Raw genomic sequence first — 16,825 nt, 5'->3', positions numbered from 1 at the left:
TGTTATTAAAGTTACATAAAACCTTAATTGATCAATTGCTAGATTGAAGGCTGAATGTGCAGGTCCAGGTAAAAAGCCTGCTCAGAGTCTGGGGATTATGTTTCACTGAGACCTATTGGATTCAGATTCATATTTCACTTAAGCTTTTGTAATTTTCAGGTTGTTAGAATGATTAGCTGAAAAGAGAACAGGCACGTTACCATGTTACCCAGTAATGGCTATTTAGGAAACAAAAGCCTTTTGTTCACAGGAATAGGAGGAGAGTGTGCGTTCCTGTTACATCTAATGTACTGGTTTTCAACCTTTTGATCTACAGACACTTCCTACAGGTGATGATACATTTGCTTAGGAAACAAGCTTAATGGCTAGGCTTGTTTTCTAACCACTTTTCCCAGAGTGCTCAGAAATACAGGGATCCAAGTTAAAACGACTATTTAAATGTAAATGTTGAGCTGACAGTTGTTAGTGGCATGCACCAAAAGCACAAACTTCAAAAATTAGACGTACAACAAAGAAGTACCACATACATTGAACAGATCATATATTTCATCTTGGCCTGGAAAAAATTAGTATACTGCAATAACAAATGTCAACTGAACAGCCACATTAAAATTATTTCTGTTTCAATATGCAAGCAATATTTAAGGCTCAGGACTGAACTACATCAGCTAACACAATCTCCTGCTTAAGTTAAGCCATATTATCTGACCTTGTAGACCTTTATCAAGTCCTGACTTTGCCAGGAGCATTTCCTTTAGAAACCTGTCTGGTCTCATCAGCTGAATACAAGACCCTTGCCTATTGGCAGAAATGCTCCTCATTCCATTTATGTAGCATCTGCCTTTTTTACTTCTTAAGCACCCACTCCAGCATTGAAGGATGCACTTGGAATAATTGTTTTAGCCTAATCCCTCTTCTGTATAGTTTGAACAGCTCTTAGTAAGAAAAGGCATTTACATGATGTTTTTAGCAAACCAAGACTATAATTTCTGAAAAGATCCCTACTCAGAACAGAAGATCTGTTCACTATGAGATTTGTTTTCCTAAAATGACTTCAGAAATAATGAATATCTGAATACTTCAGAAATACCAAGTATCTGATGCTTTTCCTGTAGCATATTTCTAATAATATGGTTGTTCCCATTTTGCTTTAAATAAATAATTTTGGGGGTTTGGACCTGCTCGTTTGTTCCAGTTTGGTTGTATGACCCTACACAGGGATCTGTGTTTCACAGTCTGAGAATTCATCCCATTCTATATAACTCTGCTGATTTCTCTTTGTTTAAGAGATGAAATGATATATATGAATATTACGTTTCCTGCTGCAATTCTTTTATTTACAGAGAACATTTGTAAATTTTTGAACAAAGTCAGAACGGAAAACCATCAGTGGTTTCATTGCTAGTACTTCCAACCCTGTGTTTTAGAAGTTCTGTATCCCAAGAAATTTAGCCCTTCCTTGCTCCCAGCACTGTATTTCTCTTCCGTTCTTTCACATCCCGCAGTTCTGGATTGTTTTGTGCCAGGTCTCCTCCAGCATTTGCCCTTAGGCACTTTCCCATTGGAGTAGTCAGTGCCCCAGTGCCTACATTCCCTTTCGGTTCCCCTGCAGAGGTTCCCTCTCCTCAGCCTTGCAGGTGGTGCAGCACTGATCTGCCTTAAAGACTGGCTTTCAATGTTTCAGATCTCATCATTTAGGTGGACATCTTACTGCAATTTAATTTTGCCTGAAGAAAAGTTGTTTAAATACATATTAAATTGACTAAAGTTCGTGTTTGCTGGCAGTCATTAACATAACAGTATGTGGCCTCTGACTGGTCTTACAGAAATGCCATCCAAAGCATACAAATGTCACTAACAGTACCTCTGAGAACCTAAATACATTTATGTAGCTTGCTTGGGTGGTTATTTGTCGTCAAATCACAGTATTATCACAGTATTGTAAATCATAGTAAATATTGGCATGTACTTCTCATTTCCATAGAAGATGTGACTTATCAACATTGTGTCTTGTAGCATCTATAATTTCTAGTTTGTAAAATCCATAAATCTCTCTCTCACGTATCTCATATTTTTGTTGTCATTCTAGGAATGATGAAGACTGGAAAGAATGTCCTGATTATATCACTGCAGGAGAAAATAGCTGTTATTTTAACACATCCTACACCTCTATATGGATACCATATTGTGTTAAGCTTGCCAATAAAGATGAAGTATTTGATGAAAAATGTTTCAGTGTTGATGAAATAGGTATGCTTCTATTGTGCATTTTACCTCTATATTTTTATACTGCAACAGGTGTGATTCTATAAGCTTTCATATAACTCATTCTGTATTTAAATTTCCCCCTCAGAAAAATTACTTTCTAAAAAAAATACAATACATAGGAGGGGATTTAGATTTGAAAATATGTAATGTGATCTACACCCAGAAAATAGTGCCACTGTTGAAAGCAAGCTAAAAGGTTAAAAGCAAATTTGTGTTTTTTTCTTTATGAAGACCAGTGTTCTCTCAGACATGTGGAGATGTTTTTGCTTTTGCTGTCACTCTGAGCCCTCTCAAATGGATGCTATGTAGCCTTGGTCAGCCTGAGTAAGGATGGTGTTAATATCTTGTTTCTGCAAAATTCTGGAACCAAGTAGGTCTTTGTTCCTCAGTCAACACATGTGCAGAATCAGGACATTTAGCATTTCCAAGTGACACTTTATATTTATTGCAATATGAACTGTGACTGTCTGGACTTTCCAGACATTATTGCTTGTCCAGATCAGTGATGTATGGACATGCAGTTAACACTTTATTCCTGCAAGTGACTAGAGTACTCACTGTACCCTTTTCTTTAGTGCAGTAAAAGCCGAATCACTTTTCAGGTACAATTGTTTTTCAGTGTATTTCTGCATTATTTCTGAAGTCGTTACTGAATATTTATAGTTCTGTGTTACTTCAATTATAGTTTTTATTTAGTGAGAGAACTCTAAATATAAATTTTGATGGAGAGTTACTTATGCCTCAGTGTTCTATAAGCTGCTACTGGAAAATATATTTTAATAGGTAATTCATTCTTAGTCTTTTTTATTAGCTTTTCAGGTAAAATTTATGCAGAACACGTTGGTAGCAGGGTGCCTTCTTGTTATCAGGCTTCCAGTGACTTTGTCATTGACTCATAGGTTTTGATTTTAATCAGCAAATATGTGATTAATATGCTTTTTTAGTCCTGAAATCATTTAAGAGTGTGTAGTAAGAATGGTCATTTTGCATTGAAAACTGGCTGTTTCATTCCAAATACTCTGTTTAAACAGTACTACCTGATCCCCCTGTCCACCTTAACTGGACTCTGCTAAATACTAGTCAAACTGGGATCCATGGGGATATCCAAGTAAGATGGGATCCACCACCAACAGCAGATGTTCAGAAGGGATGGATTACTCTGGAGTATGAATTGCAGTACAAAGAAGTTAATGAGACAAAATGGAAGGAGGTATGGAGCAAATATTTATTATATGATAGTCATAGTACAGTGCAGGCTTGTTCTATCCTCTTTTATGCTATTTTGAAAAGCAACAGGATTGTAAATGCTAATTAGACAATATCTTGTGTCTTAAACAATATACCCATATTCTTTTAAAGTTTTCTCGCAAACATTGTAACATTATATGTAAAGATAGCTGGCACGCAGGATGATAGAGAGACCCTGAAATCCCTGAGTTAGATTAGAAAGTATAGCAGTAGTCAAATATACACAAGTTTTTCAAGAATAAAATATTTCTCTATTGTTTTCTTAAACCTCATCTATTTGAAAAAATGCATGGCATTTTTAGTAGTTAGAACAGGAATTTTTTCCTTGGAAAATGTCACCGTGTTGGTCAGATTCTTCAGGGTACTTATAAAGTTCTAGTATTTATAAATATTGTTTCAGTGGATTAAAAAATAAGTCAAAGATTGAATTATAATTTAAAATTTGATACAATAAACAAAATCAATGCAACACAGGTAAGACATACAGATTTCATGCAAGACAGCAAAGTGAAATTTGTGACTGTAGGGGTAGTCCATGAAAATGTATACTATGAAGTGTATATGCCTCAAATTTTTTTAAGTTTTCATTTGAAAATCACTGATTTATCATATAGTCAGTTTTCCTCTTATGGGGAAAAAGTTGTGCCCAGCTTACCTAAATGTATAGGCTGACTGCCAATATGTTGCAGAATATTTGCATATGGAGACTTCTCTCTGAATACATGCTCAATGCAGTAAGAACATCTTTTCAGAGCAGAAGCCGTTCTTTATTTTCTTATTAATATGAACTGAGTTAAATGACAGAAAGGAAGCAGATAGTACTTTTAATCTACAAAAAGCAAGTTTACCAGCTGAAACATAGTCAAGTTGGTTTGTTGGCCTTCATCTATGAAAGACCTTGGAGCCCTTTTCACCTCTGATCTTTTCAACGTTATTTTTTTCTGTTTATCCTCATCCTTGTTAGTAAGTCTGAAGCCAAACAGGACTTATATTGTCTATAACTTTTTCCTAATACTTGTCTGAATTTCTCTCTATACTTGTTTAAGCTATATATATGGGGTTGAAATTAGATGATCTTTAAGGCCCCTTCCAACCCAAAACATTCTGAGATTTCATGATTCTATATCTACTGTATTGCCTCTATATTTTAAGTGAATTGACTTAACTTTAGGGAGTAAATAAGTACTCCTTAACAATTTGATAATCTGCAGAGTTTTTATGAGATTTACAAAAGCAGGTGGAACTACAGGTACTTCTTTAAAAATGCACATTTTGATTTTTTTATAAGCCTTTAGATATCAATCATAAATCCCCTACTAAACCATTGTTCTTGCTCCAGTATCATCAATAATTACAGTATGCCTTGAGAATGGTTCTCCTCATGAGAGCAAACCTTGAAGTTCAGTATTTCTTCTTGCAGAAAACAGATACTGCTGAATACTGTACTTGCCTCAAGAAAAACAGTACTATAGATTATGTTGTACTGGAGCTGTACATATTGTATGTTATTGTACCTTTCATTTTAAAAGCACAAACATGACATTGAGAACCTATCAATTAGAACACAAAAGAGAAATTTCTGAACAAAAACTTGGTATGGACATAGACAATGGCAAAACTCTTAGTAACAGTAGTGTAGCAGCAGTTTCACTCTGCATTCACAAACACCTTCTAAAATAAGTGTTGAAGCAGTAAAGAGAGGGATATGTGTTACACTGGTACTAAATTGCTAGTTTTATGCACAAAGGATAATCTCAGACTGCATAAATATATAATAATGGTTTGTACATATAACTGATCCAAAAAACGATATAGAAATGAATTCATAGTGCTTAAATTCTAAGTCACCCCCTTGCTGAGATTTCCATCTAATTTTTTTAGAGGTTTGGGGATGAACCTGTTTAATATTTCATACATCATACATTTTTTCAATCAATTTGCCAACTGAAAATAATGTATGTATTGAAAGAGGACTAAGACATTAATTGGTAAACTATTACAACAGTAAGTTGCAGTGATAAGAGGATCAAAATTATTTTGAGAACCTTGCTAAATACAATACAATCCCCACCCTTATAGAATGTCTGGTTTTGAGACAAAGCCAAATTTCATCTGGTTCACAATTTGAAAAACATTCGTTGTTGGTACTAGCTCCTTGCTGGGTATCATCTTAAAATTCTACTCTTTTATGATGAAGTGTTGTCCATTACAGTCACTAGACTAAAACTGAAGAGGGCTAGACCAGCGAGGGCTCTGCTGGCTCTGCTAAGTTGTTGGATTTTGGATGGGAAAGGTCAATTTCTTAATGCAGTGAAGTGTGCTTAGGGCAGGGAAGCATGGCATGCTACCTCCACCGCTGCATCCCCACAGCACTGTGTCTGAGCTGGTTAACCCTCCTGAGACACTGGGCTTACTAGTCTGCAGGGTGCTAAACTCATCCCCCTACACTGCCTTAGGTGTGCAACCTACTACCTGTGTGTGGTGTGGGTGTCCCACTTGGCACTGTGCCTGCCCTAAGGGTACCTCCAAACCTCTCCCCGGCCGTGCATCTCCCAGGCCTCACCGCAGGGTCAGCGGCAGCCACGGCCACGGGGCCTGTCGGGCCTGGGCCAGCCTCTGCCGCCGGTGCCTCTCAGCCACCGGGGCTCCGTCCCACCGGGGACAGGGCTGCTCCTTGGCCTGTTTTAACGCCACCTTTCAGACGGGCAGCACTGTCACAGCCCAGCATGGCCGTGGGTTTTCACTCAGCAGAATATGGCAATCAGATCGTAGCCCTGCGCTGACCGAACGGCATGCCGCAGACACAGCAACCCAGTAGTCTGCATCCGAAGCTCCCCTTCAGATACTTTAAATGTTTGTTGTATGCTGCGTGCATTTTCCTTAATTATATTATCGCATCTCTCCCATATGGTTTTTAATTAATTTTGTCCATATGAGAAATGCTATTCATCTCTCCAGTTCATGCTCTAACTTCTCTGTTCTATACATCTTATGTGAAGTTTTGTTAGTCCACTGATGGACTGGAGGCATCCTGCCCATTAACCAGTTACCTGCTCTGTAGCAACCCTTGCAATTTCAGGTCACTGCAGTTACACAGCTGCAGCAATTCTACTTCACATCCTTCAGTGCTCCATTTTGGCCTGCATACTGCCTTTTCCAAGTGCTGCTGTTATCTGGGGTGCATAAAATTTTGTGTGGCCAGCACCCCTCTCCTAAGTATCTCCATTAGTTGCTCCAGAAAAAAAAAACACAATGCGTTGTTACGTGCTGTAAATCTGCAGTGTGCTATGTTTTATGGCTTCATCGCACAAAATTAGTAAACTAGATTAGCATAGATCATATTCCCTTCCCAACACTTTCGAACTGGATTGATTTACCATATTAAAAACCTCTGTGATGCATAGAGCAATGGTTCTGCAGGATCTTGTGCTCATCCACTAACAGAGAAAAGCAGTCTGTCTGATCACTGCCTTGTCCAAAATCTCACCACTTACCTGTCAGAACACTCAGGTCTAGAGGCATAAAGGATCACGGGTACTCCACAGATCATGGCTAACAATAGAAATTGTTTCAAATTTAGATTATGCAGCCACAGCGGTTATTGGATTGGGTTGTTCATTCTTCTTTGAAATCCCCAATAGGTATTGTTTTTCAGATGTTTTAATTCTTAGCCCACAGTGAGTTTTGCCAGTATCATCCTTCTGAAGTAAAAGTAGAGTATAACAACTGCCACATGGATTTATATTTTGTGCACATTTTCCTTGTTTTTCTTTACTTTTGTTGGGCTGTTGGAGCTCAAATGCGTATTCTGAGAGAAGCAGTAGAAGAGAGATTTCACATACTAAGACTTACAGTGTGACTTCCAACATAGTTTGATATGCAGCAGTAAGTAAGAATGTTGTAACTAATACATAATATAGAAGTCTCAAGACCTGCAATGTGATACCAGTTCTACCAAAGTCTCCCTACATTATCCCATTTTATATATAGTTGAAGATTTGGGGAGCTATGCAGCCTTCCTAAAATAATTATGTTTGTAAGATATAATAAATTTGGTTAGAAGACCTTTAAATAATTTTTCTTCTTACAATTAATTCCGTAGTGGAAACTGCAGTTGTTTTAAGATATCCATGTGACTTTAGCAAGGTTTTTGGCACTATGAAGTCAATAATGTTGTGTCAACAGTAGGAAGGATTTTCAGCTTGGTACCATCAGTGGGAGATATTCACACTACCCACTTAGAGCATATAACTGGGGGCAGCTGCCTTTTTTCACTGTTTATTTAGAGACCTTGGAATCTCTTTTGTTTGGTCGTCTGAATCACAACAAAATGCAATAGCTAGTAAGTCTGAAGTAAATGATGTGAATTTTCTCTGAACTCTTCTCAATGTATTCTTGAAGTTCCAGGTAGCAAAATGCCTTTAAATGTTTATTTCTGAAATCAAGAAGTAGTGTTAAATTGCAGGTACAACTCAAACAAATAAATCACAGTCATTCTGTCTTTACAGTTAGAACCCAGGCTCTCAACAATGGTTCCACTGTACTCTCTGAAGATGGGACGAGATTATGAGATACGAGTCCGATCAAGACAACGTACCTCCGAAAAATTTGGGGAGTTCAGTGAAATCCTCTATGTATCTTTTTCTCAAGCAGGCGTTGAATTTGTTCATTGCGCTGAAGGTAAATAAGTGAGGTGCAATGAAGTGTTTTTATAACCATTGCTGTCTTTATGCCGTTTTTTTTCTCCTTCCTTTTGATGTGGTATACTTAAATGGATTGATAATTCAGCCTACCACATGAAAATCATTTGGTGAGATTGAGAATGTGCAAGTTCCATACACAGGTTCAGAAATACATTCAGCAAGACTGTTTCCCAGCTCATCAGAGAACAAAAGTGCAGATAGTTTTAAGAAATACTAACAGCTTTTGCAAATGCTATAGAGCCTAAAATAAAGACAGTTAAATCTTATCCTTCATTGTGTAAGCTGAGCACTCCAGCAACAAAGAGGAGAATTTTCACTAATAAGGTGTTATAATATTTGCTGACTTTATTATCAGAATGATGTGCTTTCCTGATCTGCCCAGTACAATCAAGGACAGCGTTGTTCTTTCTTTTGTGGTTGTAGTTGTTTTTAAATTGCTGTTAAAAACGGAAGAACAAGCAACCATTGGGCACCACATTTTTTCTATGAAGGGAATGAGACAGTGCCTTTTCCTAGAGCATTCTCAGGTCTGAGCTACTAAATTAACTCTTCAAAATATGAAGTCATCAGCAAATTGTTTTAACAAACTGCTTTGCCTCTTTTTCCAGAATATTAGTTTAGGAGTTAAATCAAACCACTCATAACTCTTATCTTTCTAAGTCTTGACATAGTCCCCTTTTTAACTCATTGCATTACTAATTTTCATTCCTCATTTATATTATTACAGCTAATATTCCATCCACGTTGTTTTGTTACCCCAAATCAATCTGCATTATCAAGGTTTTCATATGAACAAAATTAAAATACTGTGAAAATCTAAGGCCATCATACTAGCACAGTTTTCCTCAGTCACTACAATCCAAATTCTGCAAGTTGATTCTTATCTGTACGTCTCACATAGCAGCAGTGATCTTATTTGCTGGATCAGTTCTCTTCCATGTACAGCACTGCTGAATCAGGATACAAATTGGAAGTACACAGGGCAAAATTGAGAAAGCATAAGATGGGTCTGGCAAAATGTATTCTTCCTTGTTTTGTATTTCACCTTTAGGAACACAGACTTGAAATTTTCCGTGTTAAAAGTTATGTATTTAAATTGTAATATAGTATTCTAAGTTTTTGTAGAAGGTAGACTCTGGTCTTACTGACATTAGAAGAAGTTACTGGTTCTCCATTAAAATAGGGACCTGTCTAACACAGACATCTCTAGATAGAACTTTAAATACTCAGATTCAAAAAAGTGCAGTCAAAACTTTAAGATGGGAGCAGATGCCTAAAACTGGTGCCTAAAAATATTTTTTTCCCAAAAGGCCATATATTTATGTTCATGTATAGAATTCTAAAACTCCCTGTCCAGTATTTCTTGGCCCAAAAAATGAGTGAAGTTGGTATGGAAAACTTAAATTTGGGAACAAATTAAAAGAAACTAAGGCTAAAGCAGAATAAAGTTTTCTATACTTTGTGTTCTACAGTGTTGGTGTAAGTATGATGGAATTGACAGTATTTAAAAGATAAAGCATTTCATTTATCAACCTTTTTTTTTGTTCCTGCCAAATCACTTCAATTAATGACCTTTTTTTTTTTTATTTTTTTGCAACTGGTTGTTACAGCCCATGACACAATTAATGTTCTGCCTTTAGAAAGAGTAATATTCTGCCTTTGGAAAGAGTAATATTATGGCTTTTGATGCCACCATATTTTAGTTTCTAAGAGAGAAGAATACTTTGTCTATGATTTAGTGGAGTTACATTCTGTTAATGATGTTCTCTCAGTTTAGGCAAACAGAACCCATAGCATGCTCTGCAACGAGACTACTGGTAGTGTGTCCCAAGCAGGCAGAATTTTCTGCTTGTCTTGTTTCTTTACATGTATTATCAGTGCCAAGATCCTGTTCATATCAAAAAGCTCACTCTGTTTTTGCAGGGAGTCTTGGTAGTGTCATGAATGCAATACAGAAACTATTGATACCAAAGGGTGTTTTTATTTCTTCTTGCTACAGAACTTCAACATTTATGTAACCAAAAATTCTTCTGTAAGTTTTTATGACTTTGGAATTCTTGTGGCAGAGAAGGTGGAAGTTAAAGATGCAACAGAGGTGCAGATTCCTGCTAATATGTTTTTCTTCTGTGTTTTCAGAAATCGAGTTTCCATGGTTCCTAGTTGTTATCTTCGGAGCATGTGGGCTGGCCGTAACAGTGATCTTAATCCTGTTGTCTAAACAACCGAGGTAGGGATCTTTGTCCATCAGATTTTATTTACTTGTAGTTTAAAAAAAGGGTGCTTCAACTTTTTCAAATTTGGGGGAGTAGAAATTATTTTGACTGTTGCTGTCCATCCACTTAAGTTACATTGATGTTGGTATATGTACGTACTGATCCTGATCCTTGAGCAGGAGGAATCTGATTATTTTGACAGCTTCCATTCCTTTTAGATTGCAGAATATTTTATAATACAGTATTCACTTAGTTAATTTACTTAGGCTTTGAAGGAGGTTTTTTTTTGTCCATTCAAATTTTGTAAATGCTGTCTTTACACACTTCCTGTTCAAAAGTTTCACTCAAACATATGGCTTTATATTTGTTTTTGTTCTTAGACTATTCCAGTAATCTGACTAGTTCTTTATTGAGCCAAGGAAAAGAACTTGAGTCATAGAGCAGTATTTGGTATCTGTGGATAGACTGCCGCTCCTGTAAATAACAGGAACAAAATAAAACAAAACTCAGGATTGTGTCATTTATAAAAAAGACACGATGGCACATTTATAAGAATGACAGAATGGTCTCAGAGTGAACTCATCCCCTAAAACATGTGTTCAGGGATGGGTTTTGGCAGAACTAATTCACCTTAGATGTCATTACAATACTGTCCTAGACTATGGAGCAACACCATGGTCCAGCCCCAGTGCACACAGGCATGTTGTTAGTGGTGTTATATATACACATGAAAAGTGGACACTGAGGTGTTTTGCATATACCAGTATAGAGACAAGTCACTGAAATAGAAACAAGATGGTGCAGTTGGAGCTACCTCTAAAAAAATAATTTAGGCAAGCAGCACTGCACTTTAGCAGTGTTTAACTTCCAGTAAGCCACTTCCTACAATAGCATCCTGATCCTGGAGTTAAGAGCAAGGCTCCCAGTACAATGCGTGACGAAAGCTAGATATGTCAGATTGGTGCAGGGAGATCTCACACGTTGGACCAGGAGCTTTCCACTCAACACAATGAGGAAGAAGAGGCTTGGTCACAAAAAACCCTGAGGGATGAAGCATGTCTCTGATCACAGCTCATTTTCTTCAGTGCTAATCATGATTGCTGGAGAAGGCTTTTGTCCACTAAATACCCTTTATCCGGAATGTATTTCTGGACCTATAGGCCTCCGTTTCCTCCAATCTGGTGCATATGCGTGTTGTACAGGGAGTGGCAACACCTCCTGCAGAGGAGATAGAGGCTGCACAGATTTCCAGCAGTGCAAAATATCCAGGTTGTTTCTTCCTGTATCTGAAAAGATCCCAATTCATATTTCTTCAGCTCTGATCCGACAAGTTCTGAACTAGGCTCCCTAGGACAGATGCCCCAGGTTTAGGCTATTTAGGCTCTTTGAGAGTTGAGAGATGCAGGCTTAAGCTACCTGAGGCTGAGAAAGGTGCTGAGTGTAGTTTTCCCTCCTTGATTATTTCTCGAGGCAGAGAGCGGTAAACTCTGTCAGCTGTTTTGTTAGATGCAATGCCCAGTCCTGCCAGAATATCTGATTTGTGGATTCAGCTGGAAATGCAAATCTTAAACTAGTACACTGACAGCCCAGCCAGTGCACAGCTAGCACAGCCCCTCCAGGGATTAAGTGGAAAATCACAGGATTTCTGGCTCTCATTGAGGCTCTCTGGGCAGAACTTTTGAGGGTCTGCCAAAAAACAAAAACAGCTGGGGAATGTGGGCCTTCTGTAGTTAAGCAGAAGGTGCCTGAATTTCTCTCTAGCACTTCTTAAGACTCCTTTGGTATTCCCTGGACCTTACCAAGGGATTTTACATTACATTGCTTTACATTACAGCAAAATTAATAATGCGATTTGTTTCTACCATTCTCACCATTTACCTTCTAAAATAGGCAAGTAATCCAGTATAAAGACAAAACTGAATTTCTCTTCTGGGGAGTAGAGTTTATCTGTTTGTAAAAGAAGCAGGGAGGTAAAATGGAGGAGGATAGGCATCACCCACTGATGCTGGATTATTATCAGTGTTATTTTCCCAAAGAATTTGAATTTCTTTTTATGAAGGGTTAGAAAAATACCTGTTTTCACAGTATGCGCATGCATAAGCAAGTTGCTTAGTCTTTGTCTACAAGGACAAAACTTTGTTGTTATTATATATTACTTTTCGCATTAATAATTCAGAAAACAGAACAGTCATAGAGATAAAATACTGGCCTACATTTTTGCTGTTGTGTTTCTGTTTTATTTATTAGTTCTAAAGTAATTCATTCTTTTCACCAACTCCCTTTTTCTGTTCCCCTCTTTAAATTTATTGGGCTTATGCAAGACTACTTTATCCCTCAAAAAAAACTTTGGGAAATTACATAAAAAGGGAAAGTATTGACAATGCTTTAGGAATTTACTCTCCTATGAGCGTTAAAGTAACAGAATGGTGTCAGAATGGAGTCCAGCATAAGTGTGTATGATTTCAGCAAGGCAGGCTGCAGAAAGCTTTTTTTATTATTTGAAATGAGAGAAAAATAACAATCATTCTTTTCCTTAGCACTACTTTAAATTGAATTTTCAATCATTTCAATTTTTAAGTAAGTAAGTCTAAACACAATGTAAAGCTCTTTTCTTTCTAGCTTCCTCAAAAAGGACTGCTGTAAATTAAAAACAATCATTTATTTTTTCCAGGTTAAAAATGCTGATTTTTCCCCCTGTGCCAGTTCCAAAGATTAAAGGGATTGACCCAGATCTCCTGAAGGTAATGTTGTGCTTTAAAATCTACAATGGGAATCGCAGCAGTAGTAACAGGTAACAATTGTTGTCTCAAGCAGAACAAATTTGTATGAAAAAAATGCTACATTTTATGGCAACATGGGGGAGCTGCCACAAATTAGTTTTCAAAAATACAGGAACAACAAAAAAAAACCACCTTGCAGTTATTAGATCAACCGCAGTTACTTTTGCTTAAATTGACATCATAAAAGCACAAACATTGTTATTCTTTCCTTTGCAACATCCTTTTCTTCTTGTTTTATAGAAAGGAAAGCTAGACGAAGTGAACTCCATCTTAGCCAGCCATGACAGCTACAAGACACAGCTATACAATGATGACTTGTGGGTCGAGTTTATTGAGTTGGACATAGATGACTCCGATGAAAAGAACAGAGTCTCAGACACCGACAGGCTCCTGAGTGATGATCGTCTGAAATCACACAGTTGCTTGGGAGCAAAGGATGATGATTCTGGACGGGCCAGTTGTTGTGAACCAGATATTCCAGAGACAGACTTCAGTGCAAGCGACACGTGTGACGCCATCTCTGATATTGATCAGTTCAAAAAGGTAACTGATAAAGAAGAAGATCTCTTGTGCCTTGACAGGAAAGATGATCACGAGTCCGTTCCAACTCTTGCTGACACAGACGCCCAACAGCCGCATACCAGTACTCAGCCTGAACGTAGCGAGTCGTGGCCAGCTTTTGCAGACAGCACCGACTCAGCTAGTCCATCAGTCCATACCCAGCTCAGTAACCAGAATTCCTTGACAAACACTGACTTCTATGCGCAAGTGAGTGATATTACTCCAGCAGGCAGTGTTGTACTTTCACCAGGGCAGAGATCCAAGGTGGGGAGAGCACAGTGTGAAGGCTGCACAGAACAAAGCTTCACCATGGACAGTGCCTATTTCTGCGAGGCAGATGTGAAAAAATGTATTGCTGTGACTTCCCAGGAAGAGGATGAGCCGCACGTGCAGGAGCAAAGCTGTAATGAGGACGCTTACTTCACCACAGAGAGCCTTACCACTAGTGGTGTCAGTCTTGGGGCTTCAATGGCAGAAACCCCAAGTTTGGAGATGCCTGTCCCAGACTATACTTCTATCCATATAGTTCACTCTCCACAAGGCCTTGTGCTCAATGCAACTGCACTGCCTGTGCCAGAGAAAGAATTCAACATGTCTTGTGGCTATGTGAGCACAGACCAGCTGAACAAAATCATGCCGTAGTTCTCCTTTGACTAGGTGTGTGCAGTATTTCACAGCAGAGAGTCAGCTTGGGCTTGTATGCTGAAACCAAAATGAAGTCTAAACGTTTCTCGTGGTTCTTATAATTTTATCTCAAATGTTGAAACATAAAATATTCATCAAAATATTCCTATTGTTCTGTAAATATTATCTATGAATTTGTCTTGAGACTGTTTTACTAGCCGTGACTGTCTTGTTCTCGTGGGTGTTGATTTTTGTGATACTAAACATTGAAATGACTATGTTTAATGTACAGTAAATCATGCTTTTTGATAAAGCTAAAAATCAAGTGGTCTAAAATCTAAGAATTTAGTAAAAATCATGCTGTTGACAGAGATCTTTATATCAATAATTGGGAACTGAGCATAGGTGAAAAAACAAAAGTAGTTTGAATAAAACATTTTATTTTCATCTATATAAATTAATAAAATGTATTTTAATATTTTAGTCAAAAAAGCATAGATGTTTTATATTACACTACACACTGTAGTTTAATTATGATGACCCATCCAAGGAATGTAATTACTGCGATCTTAAAAAGGAGTTTTCTGTTTTACAAATTTTTTGTTTGCAGCAAAAATTAAAAATAGATTTTTACAGAGCCATTTTATACCTCCAGAGAAATCTTAGAGAAATTTTGAAATATTGTAGGAACTTAACAGCAACTGATCCTATTACTTTCTTATGGTGACTAATATAGAAATATATAGAAAATTTAAAGTTTTATAGAAAACTTTAAACTATACAAATTATTTGGACAAAAGATTCTGTTCTTCGTCAAGTTCTGGTTAATGATAATAATATACTTTTTTATAAGCAAGATTTTGTTGACCACAATATTAAATAGCGTGGAACTACACTTTAATTGAAAAATTTTGAAAACACATGAATAAGCTCTGGTGACTTAACAGCGTAATCTTTTCATATTTGACCAAGTTCTGAAGCCCTCCAACAGCCAAAGCTACCGCTACAGTTATTGTTTGTGCCACATAAAGTATTGGTTAAGAAAATAAAACAAGGACTTCAGGATTTGGCCAACAGTTGATTTTTAAAGCTAAAACTGGGTTGAAAGGCTTCAATGGAACAAGCAAATTGAATACAGTATTGTTCAAAAGAGTTTATCTTCTTTGCAGCCTAACAGCATCTCCTTTGACTGCGTTAGGCAGACTTTCTTAGGAAAGGCGAGAAAACCAAAACTCAGTGGGAATGCTCTCTTTGTTATTAAGTATACTAAGAGCTTGATAGGGCTTTGCAATGAAATGTTATTGCTTCAGAAGTTACCTTGCTAGGCTATAGTTCCGTCATGACGGGGTTCTTCTGAGAAAGCAAATGGGGATGTTCATTGCCGTTGTCTGACCTGAACAGCGTGTGAAGTGCAGTGAATGCAGGTCTTGCTCACGATGTCTCCCACTGAACTCACTGATGCTCTCTTTGTGACCAAGGGCTACAGGACTGGGCCCAACTATTCAGTGGGATTTTTACATTTAGCATGTACTTTATGGTAAATGTGCATTAGATATTCTGCTAATTTGCTGCTATATTTTTCTAACAGCTACATTATTTAGTTTCATATAAAATTTCATAGATGATAGACACTAATGCAAGTAATGCCTATGTGTGTGTTTGGAAGAAGTTTCTTACTCTGTTTCTATTGCCAAAAATAGTTAAATACCTCAATCAAACTCAGAATGTCATTTTGGTACTTTACTGGTCACACAAGCCATTATAAGCCGGTCAGAAGATGTGTCTTTCAGTTTCTATTTAACTTTCCTTATGTCAGTGTTTTGTTTGTTTTCCTCAAAGTTTAATAAATGTATTGTCTTTGATCTGTCCTGACACACTGTGTTTATTTCAGATAATTGAGTGCTTATGGAGAAGAGAGATTCTGTCAGGATCAAGTATTTCTGATTGAATAAAGTAGAACACATCTTTCCTTAGAAGAGAAGCAATACCTGCTGGATTCAGTGTTTTCACTGGCTGATATGTATATAGTTAAAAATAGAAGTACAGGCCTAAATTTATAGATAGAGATTGGACATGCTGTACCCAGAACTGGCCCAGACGTGTTACTAATTTAGCAGACCAGTTTACCTTTGGCTGGAACAGCCTGTGGTTGCAAATAAATAAACTGCATTAGCTCAAGATTTACACCTACAATTCAATCTACAAATCAGATATTCTGACACACCTCGATAGTTATTTACAGTTATACCCAAAACCTACCAGTATTTGAAAAGTCAGAAACAGCAGATAGTCTGTCTCTATGAAAAATGCCATATTTTGAATGTTTCCCAGTGTGTAATGTAGTAATTTACTACTGTCAGTCTTCTCTATCCAGGGGTAGAGAGGGAGCTGTTGGAGTACAACTGGACACTGGTAAACCCTTTCCTCC

General features: G+C 37.4%; 1 protein-coding gene across 2 annotated transcripts in view; it reads left to right on the top strand.

Moving 5' to 3' along the window:
• The window catches only part of GHR (growth hormone receptor), a 138,554-nt gene extending 122,295 nt beyond the window's left edge, over positions 1 to 16,259 (top strand). For both annotated transcript variants that reach the window (XM_083818414.1, XM_083818415.1), the window contains 6 exons: positions 2,090 to 2,250; positions 3,300 to 3,478; positions 8,025 to 8,196; positions 10,356 to 10,446; positions 13,104 to 13,173; positions 13,453 to 16,259. In XM_083818414.1, coding sequence (XP_083674540.1) covers positions 2,090 to 2,250; positions 3,300 to 3,478; positions 8,025 to 8,196; positions 10,356 to 10,446; positions 13,104 to 13,173; positions 13,453 to 14,415 — 1,636 coding nt within the window. In that variant the 3' untranslated portion in view covers positions 14,416 to 16,259. The remainder of the gene's footprint in view (positions 1 to 2,089; positions 2,251 to 3,299; positions 3,479 to 8,024; positions 8,197 to 10,355; positions 10,447 to 13,103; positions 13,174 to 13,452) is intronic.
• The last annotated feature ends 566 nt before the right edge of the window (positions 16,260 to 16,825 follow it).

This window comes from Anser anser, assembly GCF_964211835.1.
Source record: "Anser anser genome assembly, chromosome: Z".
Classification (NCBI taxonomy): domain Eukaryota; kingdom Metazoa; phylum Chordata; class Aves; order Anseriformes; family Anatidae; genus Anser; species Anser anser.
This window is presented reverse-complemented; position numbering and strand designations above follow the sequence as displayed.